The sequence below is a fragment of the Cannabis sativa genome, chromosome 2, assembly GCF_029168945.1.
Source record: "Cannabis sativa cultivar Pink pepper isolate KNU-18-1 chromosome 2, ASM2916894v1, whole genome shotgun sequence".
Classification (NCBI taxonomy): Eukaryota; Viridiplantae; Streptophyta; class Magnoliopsida; order Rosales; family Cannabaceae; genus Cannabis; species Cannabis sativa.
The window spans coordinates 43,611,892-43,639,002 of NC_083602.1; the positions used below are offsets into that span (position 1 = coordinate 43,611,892).

The following is a 27,111-nucleotide window of genomic DNA, read 5'->3' on the forward strand; positions in this document are numbered from 1 at the left end:
TTTGCCTACATGGTCTGGCCAGCCATGTGCTTACTAGGGTCTGGTTGGTCATGTGCTTGCTATGGTCTAGTCGGCCATGTGCTTATCAGGGTCTGCAGGCTGGACATCAAGTGCCTGCCAGCGTGTAGGTTGCACATCAAGTGCTTGCCAGCCTGCGGGCTGCACATCAAGTGTCTGCCAACCTTAGCAAGTGTTGGCTAACCTTAGTATGTGTTGGCCAGCTTTTGTACAACTTTTCTTGCAAAGATTAGGCTTCCTTGATTGAACAGGCCCTTTCTTGGTCTGACAATCACCTTTAGTCGACTAGCTTATGCTCAAACCACAAGCTCCTCCTGGCCGGCCTATGTACTCACGTGGCCGACCAGACATAATTGTGCAGCTTCTTGACGGCTTGCTTAACTTCTCTCACTTGGTCCTTGACAGTTTTGTTATGCCTTCTAAAGAGACTTTGTGAACATGCCACGTCAAGTAGACAAAATTTAAGATAACACACCAACAGCGATATAATATCGAGGAGGGTACTAGGCACTAATAGTGTCTCTTAGCAATTCTCATAGTAAAGCTAGAAAATGCCCATCTGGCTTTTGTGCAATATACGCACATAAACAAGCTTAGTACCAAAAAGACCTTATCCAATACTGTGTAATACCTGCATATGGGTCAAACGGATTACGATGGAGACCCTTGAAATCATGGTGTTATTATATGTCAATAGGTCACAAGATCAGACGCATTTTTTAGGTTGGTAAAGGTGCTATCTTGCCATTTCTGGGAAAGAAAGAAAGGACAACAAAAACCCACAAATGCAAGGGAAGCGAAGAGCAACTACCCTCTTACCAATAGAATGCGATAAAATCTTCATCAAGATCTTGAAAACAGTAGAGTAAGAGATATTTGGTTCGATTTTGTAACGGTAAAGAAAATAACACTAAAAAATCTATACTTCCAAAGTAAAACAACTACCCTCTTCGACAATAAGATCTTCAAAACAAAAGTGCAAATAAATATGGTCATACCCCATAAGTCTAGGCATACTTTCTAGGTTGGACAACCTCCAAAATTTGAGTTCATGCAAACCCTTGATAAGACTTCCAGTGGAATCATTGGTAAAATATCTTGAATAGCTTTTGCATATTAGCACATTAGCCTTTTAGAACACTTTTTAGTGATGGAAATGCGGACAAAAACTGATCTTGTTACAAAAATCATAGACGATGAGGAAACGCATTCACCTACTCTTGCATAGGGATACCAAAAAAAAACAAAAAAGACCAGCCTTATTTTACAAATCCAGGCCGACAGAGACTTGAAAATGCAATCTCAAAAAAAATAATACCTAAACCAGAAAGAAACTCTAAAACAGAACACATAAGAGGTATTATTTCCTAGTCTGCCTTGGCTGTGTTTTGCTAAGCAGGAACATAACTTCAAACCAATCATTCACTTTTCCCATTTGGCTGGGAAGCAACAAAATCGCGAATGACTTCTATAGCTAGCTGATGCGCGCTCTTATCCTGCAGTTTTGCCAGTTTATCCATGGCTTCGTATGTCTCCTTGTCTGCAAAAAGCTTCAGGTTATGTCGTGATGAAGCAGCTACTGGACCTTCCCATTTGTCAACCATTTCTTGAAGTTTTTCAAATCCCTGAAGAAAACAAACAAGCAAGCCCACATCACTAAGCATGCTAATACTTACCAATGACAAGAACACTTCCACATTCTAGGTATAAGTTACAAAGACAATTTTTCCTTAAAGATCAGAAATATAAGTAGAAACAAAGAGCTTGCAGATAATTATGTTACCACTCACCAAGCGATTTGCAAAGGCTCCAAATGACTCTTTAGATTGGCGTTTGCGTTTCCAGTGATAAAACAATGGCTCCAAAACTTTTTCAAGGTCATGAATCTTAACCTTGTTCATGAAGGTTCTTGCAAGGGAGGTTTGGTTGGGTGTTCCTCCAAGCCAAATCTATACTTAAGTTAAAAGACATAATAAGAATGATATTATTATATGTCCAGTGGTTTCATAATACTTCTGCCTTAAAAGACAACATCTTTGAGAAAGTGTCCTCAAAATACCTGGTAGCTATTGGGACCATCCCCAACCAGTCCAAGTTCGGCCATGTATGGTCTGGCGCAACCATTAGGACAACCAGTTATCCTTATGACCACAGATTCACTGTACCTTAGACCAACCTGAAATATAATGGCAGTATGTTATTTGCACACTAACATTGAAATATTGATTCACACTTTTTTTCTCTTTTTAGTTCTTAAATTAATGAAGGATTGTGGCAATACCGTCTCAAAAACTGCTCGAACCCGCTTTAGGATGTCGGGGATTCCTCGCTCTGCTTCAGTTATTGCCAGTGGGCAAAGAGGCATTGCCGGGCATGCCATAGCAGTTACATTAAGGGGATCTACGTATCTAGGATGCTGGACACAGCAAAAAGTAAGTAATGAATATAACGCGACATCAATCCAAAATCAGCAGTGGCACAAAATATTTCTTTTTCTCCTAAATAAAGCATATAACACAACAACAGAAGTGTTGGCTATTGATCTATTGTTTAAGTTACAACACTTTGTATAGATTCATAGATACCACGTCTAATCAAATGCAATACTCTACTTAGTTGACAAAGAGGGGAAAATAAAGTGCAAAAGTGAAAAAAGATGAATTTACCAGCAGACCAGCTTGGGCAAGTATTGTAGTGATGGGACGCCTCCATGAATTTCGAATATCACACAAGATGATGTTCTGATTTGGTGTTAGCCGCACGCTCAAACCATATTTTTCAATGACCTCCCTCAGTGCTTTCTTCATCTTCCCTGCTACACGACCACTATCAACATGGAGTCCACAAAATAAATTGCCATCTCCCTGTAAACATATCATTAGACAAATGGTGAGGTAACAGAGTCAGCTAGAGAGAAAGTGTGAGAATAATAACTATGACAGATTAACAGCTAAAGAGGAAGTGTGAGAATAATAACTATGACAGATTAACAGCTGTACTCTATGAAGAGCCATGATAAATCTCAATGTCGGGACTAGGGAGTAGTAGTATTTCAAACATAGAATCCCAGATGAGAAATCATAAACTTCAAGTCGAGATGAGTTGAACAAACCTGCTCATGCCATCCTAAGTAGCTTTTAAATTCCCACTCAGGCAATTCACGGTTAGGCTCAAATTTCCTTCCATAAAATTTCTCAACAGCACTTCTAAACTTCTCAATCCCCCAAGAGCTTACTAAATACTTAAGCCTACTGTATCTACGATCATCCCTTCTGCCATTTTCTCTCTGTGTAACAACAATAGCTTTCACTGCATACAAAATATCCTCTTTCGGGACATATCCCAATGGTAATGCCAGTTGGGGAAAAGTGGTTTCCACCCTGTGAGTTCTTCCCATACCACCACCAACCTGTGAGAGAAATTATAAGATACTAACATTATAAGCTAGAGCAATCAAAAAAACATTGGTCAAGACATGATGATCTTACATATAAATTGAAACCCTGAGGCTCCCCATTATCGTCAGTAACAACAACAACACCAATGTCATTTGTGAGAAGATCCACAGAGTTATCTGTTGGCACAGTAACTGCAATTTTAAATTTCCTGGGTAAGAACTGTGTTCCGTAGATAGGCTCGGGTGAATCAGGGAAATTTGTTCCATGAGAATTATCATTGCGGACCTTGGTTACTTCAGGAGGTTCTACCGTCATGAATTGCTCACCATCCACCCACACATCATAGTAAAAACCAGACTGAGGAGTTAACAGGGCTGCAATGTTGTCCGCTGTTTGTTGTGCAAAGAGATAATCTTTTCTAACAAGTGGGGCAGCTGGAGCAAGTACATTTCTATTGAGATCGCCACAGGCACCAAGAGTTGAGCCCATGTTTTTAATAATGCTACTCATTACTGTCTTAAGGTCCTTCTTTAGAACCCCGTGTAGCTGAAATGTCTGCCTCGTAGTTAATCTTAGTGTCCCAATTCCAAACTGATCAGCAAGATCATCCATGGTCAAGTAAAGTTGGTTTGGGACTTTCCCACAAGGGTTCTTCGTACGAAGCATAAATGAGTACGACTTTTGACCACGTTCATCTCTATTATACTGTTGATAGCTTCCATGGAACTTGATCAATTGTGTAGCAGCCTCATTGATATTTGGGGCATCTGTTAATATCTCCTCGTTAAGAGGATATCTTATGAAATTACTTTGTTCTTTGAATATTTCAACTTTACTACGCTTAGGCTCGGTTACAGTCTCTGGCTTTGCCGGCTGCATGGACAAAAAATCATCAATAATCACAAACTTTTCTCATTAATATAGATTCATTACATAAAAATTCTCAAATTTGACCCTTTTTTCTCTTCTACACATTTCAGCTCCAGAAATCCATTAATACTAACTACAGTCTCTCTCCGTGCCATAGATTTAGATACACATAATAGCAAAAGAAACTAGATTGACAAATCAACAATACATGACCACCCAAACAATAAAATGATAGAATTTATACTTTCATAAAAAAAACAACTGAAAAAAATGGGATTTTTGATACACAAACACGAGCTCTTTCAAACCTAACAAAACGAAAGCAAGCAACATAAGTTTCTTTGCTTGGCCTCTTGCCATAATAACAGAGCAATATGTTTGAAAAAAAAAAAAAAAAAAAACCCACACAGAAGAAGAGAAAGAGAGAAAGAGATCAAAACGAACCGTAGAAACGGCTCTGATGAGCGTACGGTTCGAAGCCGAAAAGACATGAACGGGTCTAGTATGAAAGCTCAAAGCGAAAGAGTTAGCGGACTTAAGTCTCTGAAAGCTCCCAATCTGACCCTTGGGATCGTTGAACACGGGAGTATTCGTAGCTCCAAACGACGTCGTCATAACCCACCAAGTTCGAGTTTTTCTCTCAAAGCTTTCTCTTTTTTCAGCTCTCAAAAACTATGCAGGAAAACCCTAAATAAGGATTTTTTGCAGGATCTTATGGAGGAAAAAAGAAATAAAAGGAGCTGAAGTGAGTGAAGCAGAAAAGATTTGCAATGGATGAATGATATTGATGGTGGCGATGAGAGGAGAGCACTTCAAAATTATATATATTTTTACATGTAAAAAAATTATGGTATATTTGCTCTCATGTGCCTGACACACGAGAGAGTTATTAAGGAAAAATAAAATCCTCTCACACGCGCAACATGTACGCGCTGCAGAAAGTGTTCCCTTCATCATTGCTGGGGCTATTTAATAATTATAAAAGAGATTGAATTTTGTCTAGTAAGATATTAATTTATAATTTTTTTTATATTTTTTTTTTTTTGACAAAGTGATTAACATCACTCATGAATTTACGATGCCCACGTCCGCCACCGGTACTGGCACCTCCTCGAACCAGGATAGCTCATCGTCTAACAGCATGCTTTGCCAATTATGGGCCGCTAAAATCTTAGAGCGAGCCCCATGGGACAAAACTGCCCCCGGAAATTTAAACAATAAAGCTATAACATCTTCAAACAACGCTCCTAACTCAAAATACTGAAGTTCCACCTGAAAAAACATCAAAAAATAGCATAAAACTTTAATTAGAAAACTATTCAAACTGAAGAGAATCAACCAACTACTAAGACTAAGCAACTAGATCTCCCTATAAAATACTAGAACTAGCCAAAGGGATTACCCTTTAGCTAGTAACATAGGATCCATATTCCTTACTTTTACCCATTTAAAATCAAACATAAATAAAATTTTCCTTTCAATACCCATTATTCCTTAAATATTCAAAATATTATATACTAATTATTTCATTTTACCTCTTAAAAATATTACTTATTTATAGACTAAAACATGTCAAAATTCTTAATAAGTCAAATTATTTATTATTTTATTTATAGCGTAAAACATGGTATCTATAATCTTTATTCAACCTAAATTAAACCAAAATTGTATTAATATCCTTAAAACTTAAGATTGCACTTTTCACATTCAAAAGTACCATTTTCCTAATACCACTTCATCATACATTTAATTAATAATATTAAATTAATATTAATTAATCCAATTCAGTATTATGACATAATGCTTCCTTATTTATTATTTAAATAGATAACCTCCTAATTATTACACCATTCAAATTATTATAAAAAACTATTCATATTAGTATCTTCCTATACAACTAATAAGGCAATAATCTCAATACTTCATTAGCATTTACTTCCCATTTATTTCAATATCTTCCCAAAAAGTAAAATAAAATAAAATAAAATATTCTCAATTCACAATTAATGCCCCTACCTCCAATTTATTACAAAATCTCACATTTTTAATTTATATATTAAAATTAATAGTATGTTATCTATAATATTATGTTATCTATAATAAACTCATATTTATAATTTATATACCCAAAATTAATATTATGGTATCTATAATAAACTAATAAGACAATAATCTCATAATTATATACCATAATTGTTAGCTATTAAATTTTATAATATTTTTACAAATCATGATATCTTGTAATTTTAACCAATTACCCTAAATAATTAGGGGCCAGCCATAAATCATGCGCGAAAACCTTAAAAGGCACCAAAGCCATAAACAATAGCGCAGCTCATCCATCAAATTTGTACTTCCATTTCTTCCATCAAAAAAACTAATACCACTCATCCACAAATTCTTTAAAAATACAAATAATATAATAATTTTGGTACATTCCCATAATATTGAGAACAAACCAAATTTTCAAATTTGACTTCCCAAATATATCTGAACCAATATATTCTCATTAGACCATTAGTATTTCCACCTCCCTTTATTACAAGATCCTCAAGATTCTTATTCTTCAATTTACTTAATTAATTATAATATTAGAATCTGAATACTAAAATTCCAAACACTTTCCTTTTATGCTGAAAATTCCTAAAAAAATATAAACCAAAACATAGCTAATAGGAATTAGCGTTTAAAGTAAACCCTCTTAAACCTTATTTCAGTTTAAAATATTCTTTAAATCATACATTAACCAAAATAATCCTTTTATTCCGACTAATAAATCGGTATAGTACATAACTTATTAACTTTAAAATATTATTGTGTCAAAATTTTCTTATACATTCAATACCGAAAAACGTGAAAATTTAAACAAACTACCCTAAATAATTAGGGGTCCAACCATATAATAGGTGCTACAGCCTTGTAAGGCGCCAAAGCCATAAATAATGGCGCAAAATAGAACAATATCAATATAAAACAAACCTATAACAAAAAAGAAAAACATTGAAAAAAGAAAGAATAAAAAAGAGTTGTGAAACCAAAAAAGAAAGAAAAACATTGAACTCATTTACAGCAACAAACGATATACAAAGAAAATTAAAATAGAAAACTATTAAGGTAACTTGAACAATGCATATGATCAAGAGGTATTAAACTACAGAAAAGTTGCTTCAGAATTGTGATCACTGGCCCTTAATATAACCAATTCTTTCACGAATCACACAGACATTATATCAAACAGTATATACACCAACTGAAACACTATCACAATTCACATAATATCGAAATACGGCTATATAAAATGGAATGAATTCAGTCTACGAAAAAGAAAAAAAGAAAAATAAAGAGTGAGATATTTACCGTGATAGTTTGTTGGAGGATCAGAACGATGGAGAAGCAAGTACTGGGGATGCGATCATGGACAACGATGAAGAAATAGGAAGGTTCAATTTTTTTTTATATATATTTTTAAATGTGAGTAAAAGAACATTTCTAATGGTATATTTTTTTAGTTATTTAGAGAACCATTTTTATTGTTGTTGTTTCAATCATGCTCTCTACTTTAATTAGTATTTGATTATTTAATAATATTTTGCAATTTGAATTTATCAAATATTAATTAATTTTATATAATAATAAAAAATTAATAATTCTTTTAATTAAAATACCATTAAAAAAGTTTAACAAAAAAGTAGAGAGCTCCCAACCTTTAGAGAGTATAATTATTTTTTGTATGGTTGGAACTTATTTTTAAGTCTCACTCTTTATTCTAGCTAAAATGATTGGAGATGTTCTAACTATTCTACTAAATTTTTCTTTTGCTTTTTTACTCAAAAAATAAATTTAAATATTGTATAAAAATTCATAACAATTGAAAAAGACAACAAATGAATCTATATAAAACTAATCATATGATTTCAAAATTGTTATCATCATCGTCTTGTAGTCGCCACTATATTCAAAAAAAAAATTATCACCATATCTCAACTATATTCGAATTCATTATATTCAAAGTTATTGTTGTCATCATCATCGTATCTCACTTATAAACGTCATTATATTCATAAACACTATTGTCATCACTGTATCTCACTTATATTCACCACTATATTGAAAATCGTTGTTATCACCATATCTCAGTATCTAATCAAACATAAATAATCAAGAAAGTTATGTGTGTTTAAAAAAAATTAGATTGCATTATATCCTTATATGAATGATATATTTATATTCATATTTCCTGCTAATAAAAAATAAATAAATGAAATGTATTATATATGAATTACAAATTACATTAGGATCTCAAAAGTCATACAATATTACTCTTCAAAAAAAAAATACACGTAATTATACAGAAATTTTCTCTAAAAAAATATGTATACAAATACTTCATTATATTTCCCTTTGATATATTAAAGATTATGAAGCACTTGTAACAAAGAACTGACGTCAAAGACCTGAAAAATAGATAAGAGTGTAACACCATAACTAGCATAGGCGTGTTAACGTGATTTTAAACATATTGTGCAGCTCGTTGCTAATCAACGAGGTTATTGAAAATCGTGAATAATTAAAATTTACTTATTTAATTAGAAACTTAAAGTATTACATATATAAAATTCCGGGATCCTGTTTACAAAATAATTTTTAAAAGTTTACTATACACATAAACAAAAGTTTGTCGCCCAACGACTATACAGCAAAAGCCTCAATGTCCCAAAGATCGTACGCTCCAAGTCTAACCGCCCCTACATGTACAATCTTCATCTGCTCGCTCTCACGGCTGCTCAACTTTAGCTTTGCCCTTACCTACACATAGCAATAGCAACAGTGAGTCAACAGACTCAGTAAGAAAAGTATAACATAAAACATACTAATATCCCAGGTTATAAGCAGGTGCCCATACACTCAACCATAACCGTAACTGAGTGAGGAACGTTCTCGACAAAGTATGACTAACTGCGAATCCAGCCTATACTCAGTACTCTATTCGTATTGATGTGGTAGAAGATAATTCATACTATTTGATAGCCTATCATATATCTGTTAGCATCTCGGTGCAACTCTATGTACACCTCACTATTGCCCTGATATGCTAATCTGATGGCTATAGATTTGCCTAACATATATTTGTTGGTATCTCGGTGCAACTCTATGTAAACCTCACCAATACCCTGATATGTTATTCTGATGGCAACTAACATGTACGCTAAACATGTAATCACATATGCATGACATTATACTACTCTTACCTCAATTCCGAATTCAGGTGTGTCGGCCCACCCAAGTGGAACAACTGCTCGGCGAATTACAGGCTCCTAAATCACATCGATAACCACGAGGATAAGTGAAACACTAAATCACAATCGGGACCTAGGTTTTAAACCAAAACCTTATCTATAGCAACTTAATATGGCAATATCCCAAACTAGCAGGACACCAACCAACCAGAAACCTGAAACAGACGCGAAACGACAAGCTGAAAAACGGGTTTCCCCCCTGCTGCAAAATCCAAGTAACCGATTTTACCCAAAAAACCAACAAAAATTCATACCCTAAGCAAATCGTTTCCAAACCCAACCAAACTTTCCAGACCTGCATATTACACCACAATAAACATATTCCAAGCAGCAAAACAACAATCAAAGCTCAGATTTGAATTTCACCATTAAAGGTCCAAGTTTGAGTTCTAAAACTCAAAGCTTGGTTAAACTCACTAACAGCCCTTAATCCATGCCCCAAACAACATTTCTAAACATATTTAAACTCCAGAAAACTAACCCAAACAATAACAGCCACTACAGAACACAAAACTCTAATTCAAGAAAAATACCATTTTCTTAAAATTCAAGAAAACAAGAATAGGAGTTAAAGAGATTATACCTTTGCTTAAGACTACTACAACCAGTTGAGAATCAAAGGAAAAAAGATGAAGAACACCAACCCTAGCTGCCCTAGGATTTTCGAGAGAGAGAGAGAGAGAGAGAGAGAGAGAGAGAGAGAGAGAGAGAGAGAGAGAGAGAGAGAGAGAGAGAGAGAGAGAGAGAGAGTTTCTAGTTTTTCAACTCACTTTTCCTTATTTTATAAAAATGAAATAATACATTAGTTAATCAAGGGTAATATCAACTTATACATGACTAAAAATCTGATTTAAATAAGTTTAATAAAACTCATAAAAGACAAAGAGCTAATGGGGCAAAATGACCATTTCGCCCCTCCCACACTAAAAGGCATAAAAGATCACTACGGGGTATTTTGGGAAATTCTAAAATCCCAACCAATCCCGTCATTCCTAATGTCTAACTTTATTCTCCCGCTATACTAAAAATACTAGGATGTGATTCTAATAGCCATACACCACGTTCCAATGTTACCGGACACCAAACATGCAAACTCATGAAATTTCTATAAAAGACATATGAAATGCATTCTGAATCCAACTAAATAATTAATTCAATACTAATAAATAATTTTCATAATCAAGCCCTAATTATCTGCTAATTTCCAAATTAAAACTAAGCGGTCTTTACAACTATCCCCCTTAAAAGGATTTCGTCCTCGAAATCTAACCTGAACAACTCTGGATATTGAGCTCTCATATCTGATTCTAACTTCCAGGTGGCTTCCTCCACCTTGCTATTTCTCCAGAGTACTTTGATCAGAGCTATGGTCTTGTTCCGAAGAACCTTATCCTTTCTGTCAAGGATCTGAACTGGTTGTTCTTCATAAGACATGTCTGGTTGCAGTTCAAGATTCTCATAGCTAAGTACATGAGTAGGGTCTGAAATGTATTTTCTCAACATCGAGACATGGAATACGTTGTGAATTGTTGAAAGAGCTAGAGGCAAAGCTAATCCATATGCCACTTTTCCAACCTTCTCGAGAATCTCAAAAGGTCCAGTAAACCTAGGGCATAATTTGCCTATCTTCTCGAAATGCTTGATCCCCTTCATAGGAGACACCCGTAGAAACACACGATCCCCTACTTAAAATTCTACATCTCTACGTTTCGGATCTGCATAACTTTTTTTTTTGCCTGCTTTGAGAAGTAAGCATTCTGGCTTTAATCTTCTCAATTACTTCATTGGTCCGTTGTACTGATTCTGGACCTAAGTATTTCCTCTCCCCTGTCTCATCCAAGTGGATGGGAGATCTACATTTTCGGCCATATAATAGTTCATAGGGAGCCATCCCTATAGTACTCTGATAACTATTATTGTACGAAAATTCTATCAACGGTAGATACTTACTCCAGGAGCCTTCGAAATCCATAACACAGGCTCGTAACATATGTTCCAGTATCTGAATCGTCCTTTCGGACTGTCCATCTGTCTGAGGATGGAAAGATGTACTGAACTTCAGTTTGGTACCTATAGCCCGTTGTAAACTTTGCCAAAATTTTGAAGTAAACTTCGAATCTCTATCTGAAACTATGGATTTTGGCACACCATGCAGTCTTACAATCTCTTTTACGTATAGATCTGCATACTGATCCACTGAGAAGGTTGTTTTAACTGGTAGAAAATGAGCAGACTTCGTAAATCAATCCACCACAACCGAAATAGAATCAAACAAACCCGTGGTTCTAGGTAACCCAACCACAAAGTCCATCGTGATATCTTCCTATTTCCATTCAGGTAGGGTTAAAGGCTGCAACAACCCTGCCCGTCTCTGATGTTCAGCCTTGATCTATTGACAGGTTAAGCATCTCGATACGAATGCTACCACATTCTTCTTTATTCTGCTCCACCAGAAGTAGGGTTTAAAATTTTGATACATCTTGGTGGTGTCGGGATGCAGGGAATATGGAGTGGTATGAGCCTCTTCAAGAATTTCCTTTCTGAGTTCCATACTATTAGGAACACAGACTCTGGTCTTAAACAACAACATTCCACTGTCTGACATTGTAAAGTCTTTAGCTTGACCAGCCGAAACCTCTTCTCTGACTTTTACTAACTCTGGATTAGTTAGCTGAGCAGATTTAACATGTTCTAACAAATCAGATTGCAGCGTCAAGTTATGAAGTTTGCCTACAACAAACGCGATGCTTGATCTGACCATATCTTCTGCTAACTGAGACAAAATTTGAACCATGCTAGCTACTTGTCTGGGACCCTTTCTACTCAGAGCATCAGCCACTACATTGGCTATCCCAGGATGGTAAAGGATCTCACAATCGTAATCCTTAACCAACTCTAACCAACGCCTCTGTCTCATATTCAAATCTTTCTGAGTAAAGAAATATTTGAGACTTTTATGATCGGTATAGATTTTACATATCTCTCCATAGAGATAATGCCGCCAAATCTTTAAAGCAAACACTACTGCGGCAAGTTCTAGGTCATGAGTTGGGTATCGCTGTTCATAATCTTTCAATTAACGGGAGGCATAGGTAATAACTCGATTGGCTTGTATCAGAACACACCCCAGACCCTGTCTGGATGCATCACAATAAACTACAAACTTCTCTTTGTCAGAAGGCAGAGCTAACACTGGAGCTGTAATTAACCTCTGCTTCAGCTCCTGAAAACTTGATTCACACTTATTCGTCCATACAAATGCTGATTCTTTTTTTGTGAGCTCGGTTAAGGGTGTTGAAATTTTAGAAAACCCTTCAACGAACCGACGATAATATCCAGCCAGACCCAAGAAGCTTCTAACTTCTGTCACTATTTTTGGTCTCGGCCAATCTCTAATGGATTCTATCTTTCTCGGATCCATCTTGATCCCATCTTTGCTAACAATGTGCCCAAGGAAGGACACCTGAGATAGCCAAAATTTGCACTTCTTGAATTTGGCATATAACTTGTGTTCTCAAAGTCGTTGCAAAACCATCTGAAGATGTTGTTCATGTTCCTCTTCTGATTGTGAGCACACAAGGATGTCGTCGATAAATACAATAACACAAATATCGAGGAAATCCTTGAATACCCTATTCATCAGATCCATGAAAGCTGCGGAAGCATTGGTTAGTTCAAAAGACACAACCAAAAATTCCATAATGTCCATACCTAGTGCGGAAAGCTATCTTTAGAATGTCCTCCTCTCAGATTCTCAACTGATGATAGCCCGATCGGAGATCCATCTTTGAAAAGACTGTTTTCCCCCTGAGGTTGAATTCTCAATTCTTTAAGTTTTGCTGGAGCCATTCTGAAAGTGGTCTTAGAAATCGGTTCTACTCCAGATGCCAAATGATTAACAAACTCAATTTCCCTCTGAGGTGGTAAACCCGGAAGTTCGTCGGGAAAAATCTAGAAATTCCCGACCCACCTTGATGTCTTCTGGCCGAACAGAGTCAGGCCAAGTGGTATCCAATACAACGGCTTCAAAACCCAAGACATCCCACTCGTAACAATTCCCTAGCTGTTAACACTGAAATTACTGGGATCCGAGTTCCCTGAATCGAACCGACAAAAACAAATGGTTCTTCACCTTCAGGTTGGAAGATTACCATCTTCCTCTTACAGTCAATACTGGCTGAGTACTTGGACAAGAAATCCATTCCCAGTATAATATCAAAATCCACTAAATTCATCTCTATCAAATTAGCATTCAACTCTCAATCTTCTATTCGATTGGCATGGACCTAATCCACCTTTTGGAGATAACTAACTCTCCGCCAGGCAGTAGGGTTCCAAACCCTGTCTCATAACTATCATGCGGTCTATCCAATTTACTAAAAATTCTGGCCGCCACATAAGAATGAGTGGCCCCATAGTCAAACAACACAGAGAAATAAGAGTTGTTGATCGAGAGCTGACCTGCTACCACTGAAGGGCTGGCGTCTGCATCATCCTGGGTTATCGCGAACACCCTGGCTGGAGTGGTTTTAGCTGGAGTCTTTGGTGCCTCAGTTCTGAGCTGGGGACAATCACTCTTGTAATGCCCTGACATGCCACACTGAAAGCACCCCTGCCCTTTACACTCCCCCAGATGGTGCTTTTTACAACTGGGGCACTCTGGGTAAGTGTATCGGGTTTTAGTGCCACTATGGTGATTGCCTCGACCGTGGTTCCCCCAGAACCTCTTGTTTTGACCTGAGCCACTGGCTGCAGTGGATGCCTTTCTTTTTTGATCTATGGCCGAACCACTATCGCCCCTGCTAAAACCTGATGCAGGAGGGGTAGGAGCCCCGCCAACAACTGGAGTCCCACCAGACTCAATCATACATCCCACTACACCCTCAGCTCGCAGTGCCTTATCCACCATTTCAGCATAAGTGGTTTTGTCATCAGTAGTAATCATTAGATCGTGCTTGATCTTTGCATTTAACCCATCCATGTATTTTTCTGTCTTACTGAAGTCAGTTGGCACAATTCCCGAGGCCAACCTCCCCAAACGGTCAAATTGCGTTGTATACTCAGTAACACTCATATTTTCTTTCTAAGTCAAATGAGTGAATTCTTTTCTCTTAGCACTTCTAACTGCTTCATTGTAATACTTAGCATTGAAAAGTTCCTGGAACTTTTCCCAGGTCATTGTTGTAACGTCATGAGTTAGGAACACCATGTCCCACCATACTAGAGCGTCCTCTTAAAATTGGAATGTGGCACAGACCACCCTATCATTACCGGTGACGCCCATAAAGTTTAAGATTCTGGTAATCACTGTTAGCCAGTGGTCGGCTTTCATAACATCAGGACCTCCCAGGAAAACTGGAGGTGCTTGCTTACAGAGCCTTTCATACAGGGATTCCATTCGGTTCACTGCAACTAGAGGTTCGGCTTGCAATGTGTTGGGTTTTATGCCCTAAATAAAACTCATTTCAATATAATCAGATTTACTTATTAATATAGATCAGAAATAACATTTAATGTTGCATGGTTCACATGATTTATTTCATGATTATATGTACATAATGTATAAATTCATCTGAAACCCTTTTCACATACTTGATCCTGTTTATTGTGCCGTCAACACATTGGAAAGTAAACATGACTATGTGAATAAAGTTTCCTAGATTTATCAGACACAGGGTTTTACTGATATGATAATCTACAACAGAGTTTACTTGTATTTGGAGAAATACTATGTTCTTTCCAGAGCATTGGTTAAAGTAAAGCTCAGGTTGGATGCATGGAGTATGCATCGGAAGGGACCGATATTGAACTTTGACTTAGATTTATTAAACTTACCGTAATATCTATTCAAGTCAATATCGCCTAGTTGATCCTAGATCAAATGATCTTAATCCTGATATGATTAGGCTCAATCTTGAAAGGCTATTCGTGTTCTTTGATTTGTTAGTTAAGCCTACTTTTAGGTCAGGGTGATACGTACATTTTGGGAACACGGTAGTGCAATTGAGTGGGAGCGCTAGCATAAACATGGAATCTATAGCTTCTATCTGGCGAATAGTAAGCAAAGGATGATCTCCTTCGAGCTTGACCAAACGAACATAAATGGTGGAGTACTCATTTCACATTAGCTGAAATATCATTTATACGGGGTCAAGTGTTTTAAGGAATAAATACATTGTAGGGTGTAACGGTAATTTAATCCCTTTACAGTGTAGATCATTCATATAGAGGATCATTGATCACATTAGGATTATAACAATGGATAACTAATGATGTGTCTATATGGTGGAACATATAGAGCATTCTATATGCGAGAGTGCAATTCTAAGTTCTATGCGTGGATTCAACGAAGAATTAATAAGTTAGTGAATTTTAGTGCTAAATTCTTGATCTACTTATTGGAAGCTCGGTTATATAGACCCATGGTCCCCCCACTAGTTGAGATAATATTGCTTGTAAGACTCATGTAATTGGTTTTGATTAATCAATTATAATTCACAAATTAGACTATGTCTATTTGTGAAATTTTCACTAAGTAAGGGCGAAATTGTAAAGAAAGAGTTTATAGGGGCATATTTGTTAATTATGATACTTTGTATGGTTCAATTAATAAATATGATAAATGACAATATTATTTAATAATTATTTATAGTTATTAAATAGTTAGAATTGGCATTTAAATGATTGAATTAGGAAATTGGCATTTTTGAGAAAATCAGATACAAAAGGTGTTAAAATTGCAAAATTGCAAAGCCCAAGGCCCAATCCATTAAGTGTATGGTCGGCCACCTTTGTAGCTTTTTTAAATGATTTTTTCATTATTTTAATGCCATATAATTCAAATCAAACCCTAGAGGAATGCTATAAATAGATAGTGAAGGCTTCAGGAAAATAACACACTTTCTGAATCAGAAAAAACTGAGCCTCCACTCTCTTCTCTAGCCGCCACTCTCTCTCTCTTTTCTTCCTCAATATTTCGAACCTCTCTTAGTGATTAGAGTAGTGCCCACACACATCAAGTGATACCTCAATCATAGTGAGGAAGATCGTGAAGAAAGATTATCAGCAAAGGAGATTCAGCATCAAAGATTCAGAGAAAGAGATCCGAGTTCGGATATTGATAATGCTCTGCTACAGAAAGGAATCAAGGGCTAGATATCTGAACGGAAGGAGTCATTATATTCCGCTGCACCCAATGTAAGGTTTCTTAAACTTTATATGTGTTTATTTTATCGTTTTAGAAAGTTCATATTTAGGATGTTAATAAACATACTTGTGAGTAGATCTAAGATCCTGGTAAAATAATTTCCTACAACTGGCCTCAGAGCCATGGTAATTGATTTACTTGCAAGAAATTTGGACTTTAAAACGATTGTTTGTATGTTCTTTGGATGGTATCATGTTGTATTGAGTGTTATTTGATGATTGATTGATGTTTGTGAAATTTTCGTGAAAAATAATTGCGATTTTATCTCTGGAATTATTTTTATTGGATAGTATGGAAAAAATTAAGCAAGTTAGCCTTTTACAGAACTCAATTTGGATTTTATTTGAATTAGTTATGATTTTTTGAAGATTTGACAAAATCGGAAATTTTGTCTTGATAGTTTCATGATCGCAGAACTGTCCGTACAGTTTCGGATTTTTTCCTTTTTCTTCAATTTTTCATACTTTTTCATGGAATTAACTTCCAATTTTTTGTATGGTTTTGTATATATACTATTACTATTCCTAATTCAATTCTAATTATCATTTTGAATTAATTTAATTTTTTTTTAAATTAATTCAAGATATTAGTGTAATTTGAATTCGAATAGAATTAGTATTTATCTTTTTGCTTAAAAATCTATCTTATTTTAAAATTTGATTATATCTTATCTTATTTTAAATTTAAAAATAAGATATTTATAATTATGTAATTTTTAAATGATATAAGATATTTTGCTAATTTTTGAATTTTGTTATTTTATTTATTTAAATTAAATTTAAAATTTGAAAAAGATATTTATTTATCTTTTCTAATTTTTTATTTAATTTTTATTTATAAAATAACATTTAAAATTTAAAAGTAGTTAGCAAATTTTTGAAATGATATTTAGGTTGGTTGAAACCTAATTTTTCAAAAATTGTAGGTTTAATTTTAAATTTTTTTTTAAATTTCGAATTTTTTTTAAATTTTTTTTAAAAATTTTCGAAATTTTTTATTTTTTTTTATTTAATTAATTATTTTCGAAATTAAATATTTATTTAAAATTAAATAAATCCTACATCCAACTATCCAGCTAACCTTGTTGCAGGAGTATGTGTTTTAGCTTATGTGTAAGTTTTTAAAAACCTATTATTACTTGATTGCAAATAGCCATGGTTACTTTTTGCCAGATCTAATGATCTGATGGCTCCCTTGGTCAAGATAATAATTTGTAACAGGTATATTTACAATCTTCTTTCATCTGTGTATGACCTAGCAACATGATAGGACCCATCCAAAGTGTGCCTGTGTGAGCCTATGTGTTTAATTTTATTATAGATGCATATAGGTTAATGTTGCTAAATAAAATGTCATAGTCATTGATAGATTTTATTTAGGCTCATTTAGTTTTGGGCTTATTCAATTAATAACAGTTGTTCTTATTAAGGTTAAATTCCTCTCTTTTGGGCCTTGTGTGAGAGTTGGGAGCCATAGAAGTGGGTACGACATACTGAACCCAGCACCCCCTCACACAAACCACCCCAATTGTGAAGGCCCATTTGCCTGATTTGAATGACTGTACTAGGTTAATTAAACTAGTTTAACCTAATAAAATTGATTAGCAACATAATTAATTTCATTTATTTTGAAATTAATTTAAGAAAATATAGTTTAAGGAATTTTATATTCTAAGCTAAACTATATGTATTTTCTTGTATTTAATTAAATATAGAATTATAACCATCTAGATTCTTTCTGGAACTTAATTTAAATTTTTCATTAAATATTCTTATTTAAGTTGATATTTAGTTATCTACAACTAACCAACTTAAATCTGAATATCTTTTGAATTTCAAATTTCAAAATTAAGTTGAGGAATTTTAGGCATTGGTTATTAAGATTCTTTAGATATTTTTTAAGTTAATATCTTTTCAAATATTAACTTAAAATGGAATATTTTTCAAATTAAGTGGTTACAACTTAATTTTTGATATTTAATTAAATTTAAATTTGAAAATATTTAAGTTCTAGATTTTTCTATTACAACTTAAATTAGATATTTTTTCAAATTTTGTGGAAAAGATACTTAGTCAAATAAGATATTTTCTAGATAGTTATTTCTAGACTACTTATTATTTCTAATATTAAATAGGAAAATATTATAAATTGTGAAATTAATTATTTATATAATTAATTTTGGTACAATTTATTTTAAGAATATTTTTCCTAGTATTAAACTAGAGATTAATAATTAAGCCTTCTCTACACTTAATTATTTATTTCTTGAATTTAATACATTTAATTAATTTGAAAATTAAATATCTAAGTTGATTTTATCATCATACTTAAATATTTCTTTTTCATGACATTTAATTAAATAGAAAATTATTTTTAGTTGAAATTTAATTTTTCAACTAAATTTAAATAATTTTCAAAATATATTTTTTCTTTATTTTATTAATCAATTTTTTTCGAAATTGCATTTCTTAAATGCTAGAATTTCGAATTTTATCTTGAAAAATAGATTAAGTTGTAAATTAATTATTTATTTTAATTAATTCTTGGATCAACTTAAATCAATGATTTTTTCATTTATTGATTAATCTAAAATAAATTGAATTAAAGTATATTATTAGAAATTGAATTAATTAGTCAAAGGAAAATCTAGATAGGTGATATTTTTGCTTGAAGTATTTTTCTAGTGTATTTAATTAAATAGAAAATTAATATTTAAGTTGATTTTCATCATCATACTTAAATATTTGTAATTTTTCTTATATATTTAATTAAATAGGAAAATTATATTTTTTGTTGTAAATTAATTTTATTAATTAATTTTGGGCCAACATTAAATTAGAATAATTTTTCCAGATTTATTTTTTATTTTAATATGCATTTTTCGAAAAGCTGTATTCTTATATACTTTAATTTTTCGAAATGCAATATATATTTATAGAAAATTAAATTTGAGTTGTAAATTAATTTAAATTAATTTTGTAACAACTTAAATATTTTTTTCTAAATATTTATTGGAAATTATTACTAAGATGGAAATAATTCATGTTATTTTCATATCCATCTAAGTAAAATTTATAAATATTAAATTAAAATTTATATTTAGAATTTTTCATTCTAAATTGGAAATTTTAATTAAATAAATATATATTTAAAATAAATAGAATAAATAAAGAGAATAAAAGAAAATACAACTCTTTTTAAATAATGAGCTTTATTATCAAGAGACATTCGATCTCCATTGTGGGTTTTACACCGCGTTTGTTTTAGTGAGTAATCCTCCCTAATGGAGGAACGTTCATTAGCAATTTCGCACCGTTTAACCTCGCATGATAAGTAGTTTGTAAGTGTTTTGTATGGTATGGATCACCCTAATGGTGGCGACCATACTTGACTTGCAAATTATGAAACAATGGTGGAAGCTCATAAGATAGAATTGCCTTGACTCTCGCCTAAACGGGACAACGCTGAATTCCAATCTTGATCGAATAAAAGGTTGCTAGAATGTTTAACATTTTAGACGAGCTGACAACTCTATTCAATGAATGGTAGCTTTGACTCTCGCCTAAACGGGACAACGATATCGGTTGTTGAAAACCTTGGAAATTATTTAGGATTGTAAGTTTTAGTATTTTCACTTGTCATTCCTACTTACTATATGTTTATAATTTCGAATTGTGTATGAATTTATATTGAACCATGTTATTTTCTGTTATTAAGTTGTAGTTTAATTTCGAATCTTCATTGTTGGTCTAACTTGGCTTGTTTATCTAATGAGATAAATCCCTAGTGGATTTTCACCATTAGACATACATAATAGTGTTAGATCTCGAAAGATAAATATTGTATATGCGACATCTAGCTGTTCATCAATTGATGACACCTTAGACTAGTATTTTTACGATATGAAACAAGAAGATTGTATAAATAAGATTACTTTGACTTTCGCTAATCGAAGCATCGTTGGATTCTTATTTATAAACGAAATTATCCTAATTCCTCTTAGCTTATTCATTTTGAATTAGCTTCAAAACATATCATTGGATGAATGGTCTATAAATCATTTCATGTCATTCTATATTTTCTCTTAAGAAATTAAATGACGCTTATGATTATAATCCCGAAATTCTATTCCCAATTGATATAAATCCTCAATCTTAGAAATCTCCTACTTGTATGGGCAAATCTGACTTAGAGTTATAATAGTAGTGCTGGTCCAAGATAGAATTACTCATTATATTTGGTATAAATTTAAGTCTTTGACTTTAATTTTAGATTCCAAATAGAAATTTTCTTATATTTCTAATTCCAGAATACAATACAGTTACACTTTCTCAAGTGTTTATATCCATCTTCTATTAATGGATTAAAACTGTATGGAATATGAGTTAGGTATTCTGTGACCAGGATCCACTTGCAGTATTCTAAGAACTCTTTGATGTAACTAAACCTATGTCATCAATAGACACTACCACATTTTTTTAATCTATGGCATTTGTATCTTGTTCATAATGGATTTGACAAGATCAATCTCTGCAAAGAGTTAATATGCCTATATCCACTGAAAGTAGTTCATCTCATTCGCAGATGGATGTACATTCAGGGGTGGATATGAGTTTTTCGTTGTATTCTTAAAACGATCACTCTAGATTATACCTTATGCAAAGAAATTTGAAATGTTTGAAAAATTTCTTAAATTTCTAGCAATGGTTAAAACCATTAAGGTAAGTGGTTAAAGATCTTGCGAACTGATAGGGGTGGAGAAATAGTTAGTCGATATGCAGTTCAAAGATCATTAAATTGATTTTTGAATTATATCCAAACTTACCTCCCGTAAATTTCGAGTTGCATGTTGATGATTAGTTACTAGTCGTTGCCTAATTCCTTCTATGGTAATACAATTTCGGAATGATGTAATGGTTGTATACTTAATGTAAATCATTACTAGATTCATGGATGACCTAATCAAAATCTTAAGAAAAGCTAGAACCATTAACCATGGTTTCTTAGCTATTCTAAGTGATTAGGGGTGGACCATCCCATTGTCAATAGATAAGAAAGTGTTTGTTCAAACAAATACTACTTTTCTAAGAAAATGACTAAGTCTGAAAAACAAGTAGCAAATAAAGGAGATATTTAATTCTTGATTCCAAAAGTGTTCTATCATCTTATATGACATATGATGATCCCACTGCCTCTGTTGTCTTGTCACAACCGAAGAGATCAATACCATTTAGTTTTCTTAGACATAATTCACGGTACCTTGTCGTAGTGGGAGAGTTTCTAGGAACTCACCTTCTTATGACTTGGGAGACACTAGTGATTAAAATCCATTGTGAGTTTAAACAAGTAATGGATTGTCAAGATAAGAAACTAAGAAGAAAGCCAATAGAACTATGGTTTAATCCATTCACATGGAGTAACCTAAAGTTTTCTATTACAAGGACATAAAAGGAAATTTTGTTTATAAGTCTATTCAATGGACTTAACAAACTTCCTGTTCCTACTATTATAGGTTTGAGTTTATCTAAACCTATGGCTTGTGGTATACCTGGTAATTACTTACTCTAATGCAAGCAACTTACTTTAGTAAGATGCTGAAGCATTTTCTTTCTAATGGCTATCTATAGAAGCTTCACAACTTCTTAGGTATAGATTTTATTTATCTAAGGAAAAGTCTTAACTATTCCATAAAAGATAAAACCATGAAAGAATTTCTTATATCAACAGTGAGAGGTCTTAGATATGCTTTTGTATGCCTTAGACCAGACACCTGCTTGTTGAGTGGGAGTAATGAGTAGGTATCGGATTAATCCGGGGAGAAGAACATTGGAAGACAATCAAGTAAATTTTAAGATTAAGAAGAGGAACTATATGTTAGTCTATAAGGGTGTGTTTAAAACTCTTAGACTACACCATATCAGATTTTGAAATTTGCCTTTGTGCTAGAAAATCTTTCTGATAAGATGGTGATTACTCTGGGGGTGGAATAGTGATTTTGGAGAAGTGTAAAAACCTATCTGAAGTCTCTAAGTCTACCAGAAACGGACTGAATGTTAAAGCTGCGGGGAAAGTTACTTATTCGATCTAAGGAAAGTTCTATACATCTTTGGCACCATTCCAAATTGCCTTAAACTACTAGTGTTAATTTCCTGATTAACCAAAAGTAGTTGCCAAAGGTATAGAATCCAGTATCCCAAGAGAGTAAACATATAGAGAGGAATTTCACATTATCAATGATTTTGTGATTAAAGGAAGAGTAATAGTGGAGAAAAGGTTGTGGTTAATTCAACCTTTCAAATCCTATTACGAGGAGTTTACTACTACTACACTTGATTTGCATATCAAGGTGTTGAGATTATTTGAAACGCACTTTTTGTTTTATATTAGTGCAAGTGGGAGTGTGTTGGGTTTTATGCCCTAAATAAAACTCATTTCAATATAATCGTATTTACTTATTAATATAGATCGTAAATAACATTTAATGTTGCATGGTTCACATGATTTATTTCATGATTATATGTACATAATGTATAAATTCATACGAAACCCTTTTCACATACTTGATCCCGTTTATTGTGCCGTCAACACATTGGAAAGTAAACATGACTATGTGAATAAAGTTTCCTAGATTTATCGGACACGGGGTTTTACCGATATGATAATCTACAACGAGTTTACTTGTATTTGGAGAAATACTATGTTCTTTCCAGAGCATTGGTTAAAGTAAAGCTCGGAGTTGGATGCATGGAGTATGCATCGGAAGGGACCGATATTGAACTTTGACTTAGATTTATTAAACTTACCGTAATATCTATTCAAGTCAATATCGCCTAGTTGATCCTAGATCAAATGATCTTAATCCTGATATGATTAGGCTCAATCTTGAAAGGCTATTCGTGTTCTTTGATTTGTTAGTTAAGCCTACTTTTAGGTCAGGGTGATACGTACATTTTGGGAACACGGTAGTGCAATTGAGTGGGAGCGCTAGCATAAACATGGAATCTATAGCTTCTATCTGGCGAATAGTAAGCAAAGGATGATCTCCTTCGAGCTTGACCAAACGAACATAAATGGTGGAGTACTCATTTCACATTAGCCGAAATATCATTTATACGGGGTCAAGTGTTTTAAGGAATAAATACATTGTAGGGTGTAACGGTAATTTAATCCCTTTACAGTGTAGATCATTCATATAGAGGATCATTGATCACATTAGGATTATAACAATGGATAACTAATGATGTGTCTATATGGTGGAACATATAGAGCATTCTATATACTGAGAGTGCAATTCTAAGTTCTATGCGTGGATTCAACGAAGAATTAATAAGTTAGTGAATTTTAGTGCTAAATTCTTGATCTACTTATTGGAAGCTCGGTTATATAGACCCATGGTCCCCCCACTAGTTGAGATAATATTGCTTGTAAGACTCATGTAATTGGTTTTGATTAATCAATTATAATTCACAAATTAGACTATGTCTATTTGTGAAATTTTCACTAAGTAAGGGCGAAATTGTAAAGAAAGAGTTTATAGGGGCATATTTGTTAATTATGATACTTTGTATGGTTCAATTAATAAATATGATAAATGACAATATTATTTAATAATTATTTATAGTTATTAAATAGTTAGAATTGGCATTTAAATGATTGAATTAGGAAATTGGCATTTTTGAGAAAATCAGATACAAAAGGTGTTAAAATTGCAAAATTGCAAAGCCCAAGGCCCAATCCATTAAGTGTATGGTCGGCCACCTTTGTAGCTTTTTTAAATGATTTTTTCATTATTTTAATGCCATATAATTCAAATCAAACCCTAGAGGAATGCTATAAATAGATAGTGAAGGCTTCAGGAAAATAACACACTTTCTGAATCAGAAAAAACTGAGCCTCCACTCTCTTCTCTAGCCGCCACTCTCTCTCTCTTTTCTTCCTCAATATTTCGAACCTCTCTTAGTGATTAGAGTAGTGCCCACACACATCAAGTGATACCTCAATCATAGTGAGGAAGATCGTGAAGAAAGATTATCAGCAAAGGAGATTCAGCATCAAAGATTCAGAGAAAGAGATCCAGGTTCAGATATTGATAATGCTCTGCTACAGAAAGGAATCAAGGGCTAGATATCTGAACGGAAGGAGTCATTATATTCCGCTGCACCCAATGTAAGGTTTCTTAAACTTTATATGTGTTTATTTTATCGTTTTAGAAAGTTCATATTTAGGATGTTAATAAACATACTTGTGAGTAGATCTAAGATCCTGGTAAAATAATTTCCTACACAATGCAGGGGCAGGTGCCACTGGTATTTTTGGAACAAGAACTTCAGAAGCACCCTGTTGTCTCAACCGCCGAATCTTTCATCGTGCTCATTGATCCTGGCTTGCATCGCTACGAACCGATTTTCCCAATCATGGGCAGCTTGGGTAGCCTGTGGTGGGTTAACATCACCCCGACCATGTGCCCTGCTTCTAAGGCCTCTACTTCTGCCACATCATTTAGGGGAATACAAAACTCCTTGACCGCCACTGAATTTGACCGAGTTACCCTGACTCTTGGTATTTCGCCTGGCGTCCATACTACTATAACAGCCCGAAAACCAACAACTAGTCTAGTCAGATCGCGATCAAGAATTACCTATTAATGCTGCTTATTTGGAAATTAGTAACATGCACCTATTCTACTATCAGGCTACTAACATGTTTCCTAACAGACATTTCTTAGATCATACTATAGAAATTAAACTACTAAGGCAATAAAAGCTTACTGAATCGTGAAACGAGGTGACTGTTTATGATGATTGTACATGTCATGACGATCTTCGGAAGACAACCTGGCGACTCTGATACCAAATTGTAACACCCTAACTAGCATAGGCGTGTTAACATGATTTTAAACGTACTGTGCAGCCCGTTGCTAATCAACGAGGTTATTGAAAATCGTGAATAATTAAAATTTGCTTATTTAATTAGAAACTTAAAGTATTACATATATAAAATTCTGGGATCCCGTTTACAAAATAATTTTTAAAGTTTACTATATACATAAACAAAAGTTTGTCGCCCAACGACTATACAGCAAAAGCCTCAATGTCCCAAAGATCGTACGCTCCAGGCCTAACCTCCCCGACATGTACAATCTTCATCTGCTCGCTCTCACGGCTGCTCAACTTTAGCATTGCCCTTACCTACACATAGAAATAGCAACTGTGAGTCAACAGACTCAGTAAGAAAAGCATAACATCAAACATACTAATATCCCGGGTTATAATCAGGTGCTCATACACCCAACCATAACCCTAACTGAGTGAGGAACGTTCTCGGCAAAGTATGACTAACTGCGAATCCAGCCTATACTCAGTACTCTAGTCGTATTAATGTGGTAGCAGATAATTCATACTATTTGATAGCCTATCATATATTTGTTGGCATCTCGGTGCAACTCTATGTACACCTCACTATTGCCCTGATATGCTAATCTGATGGCTATAGATTTGCCTAACATATATTTGTTGGTATCTCGGTGCAACTCTATGTAAACCTCACCGATACCCTGATATGTTATTCTGATGGAAACTAACATGTACGCTAAACATGTAATCACATATGCATGACATTATACTACTCTTACCTCAATTCCTAATTCAGCTGTGTCGGCCCACCCGAGTGGAACAACTGCTCGGCGAATTACAGGCTCCTAAATCACATCGATAACCATGAGGATAAGTGAAACGCTAAATCACAATCGGGACCTAGGTTTTAAACCAAAACTTTATCTACAGCAACTTAATATGGCAATATCTCAAACTAGCAGGACACCAACCAACCAGAAACCTGAAACAGACGCGAAACGACAAGCTAAAAAACGGGTTTCCCCCTGCTGCAAAATCCGGGTAACCGGTTTTACCCAGAAAACCAACAAAAATTCATACCCTAACCAAATCGTTTCCATACCCAACCAAACTTTCCAGACCTGCATATTATACCCCAATAAACATATTCCAAGCAGCAAAACAACAATCAAAGCTCAGATTTGAATTTCACCATTAAAGGTCCAAGTTTGAGTTCTAAAACTCAAAGCTTGGTTAAATTCACTAACAGCCCTTAATCCATGCCCCAAACAACATTTCTAAACATATTTAAACTCCAGAAAACTAACCCAAACAATAACAGCCACTATAGAACACAAAACTCTAATTCAAGCAAAATACCATTTTCTTAAAATTCAAGAAAACAAGAATAGGAGTTAAAGAGATTATACCTTTGCTTGAGACTACTACAACCAGTTGAGAATCAAAGGAAAAAAGATGAAGAACACCAA

General features: G+C 34.1%; 1 protein-coding gene across 1 annotated transcript; it reads right to left on the bottom strand.

The window, feature by feature from the left end:
- Positions 1–1,103: 1,103 nt before the first annotated feature.
- LOC133033842 (sulfite reductase [ferredoxin], chloroplastic-like) lies at positions 1,104–5,219 on the bottom strand. Its single transcript, XM_061108831.1, has 8 exons — positions 4,731–5,219; positions 3,507–4,289; positions 3,131–3,427; positions 2,685–2,882; positions 2,300–2,434; positions 2,078–2,194; positions 1,809–1,967; positions 1,104–1,643 (listed from the first exon to the last, which is right to left on the bottom strand). Exons 1-8 carry the CDS (start codon positions 4,899–4,901, stop codon positions 1,437–1,439), a joined length of 2,067 nt encoding a protein of 688 aa, XP_060964814.1. The 5' UTR covers positions 4,902–5,219; the 3' UTR covers positions 1,104–1,436.
- Positions 5,220–27,111: the final 21,892 nt, after the last annotated feature.

Bases quoted from the DNA above. Each gene is read 5' to 3' on its own strand.
- LOC133033842 (XM_061108831.1), bottom strand. From the start codon at position 4,901: ATGACGACGTCGTTTGGAGCTACGAATACTCCCGTGTTCAACGATCCC. The intron at 2,883-3,130 runs GTTTGTTCAACT...ATATGTTTACAG, and splicing joins ACTTAGGATGGCATGAGCAG to GGAGATGGCAATTTATTTTG. The intron at 2,435-2,684 runs GTAAATTCATCT...TGCTGTGTCCAG, and splicing joins TTGCCCAAGCTGGTCTGCTG to CATCCTAGATACGTAGATCC.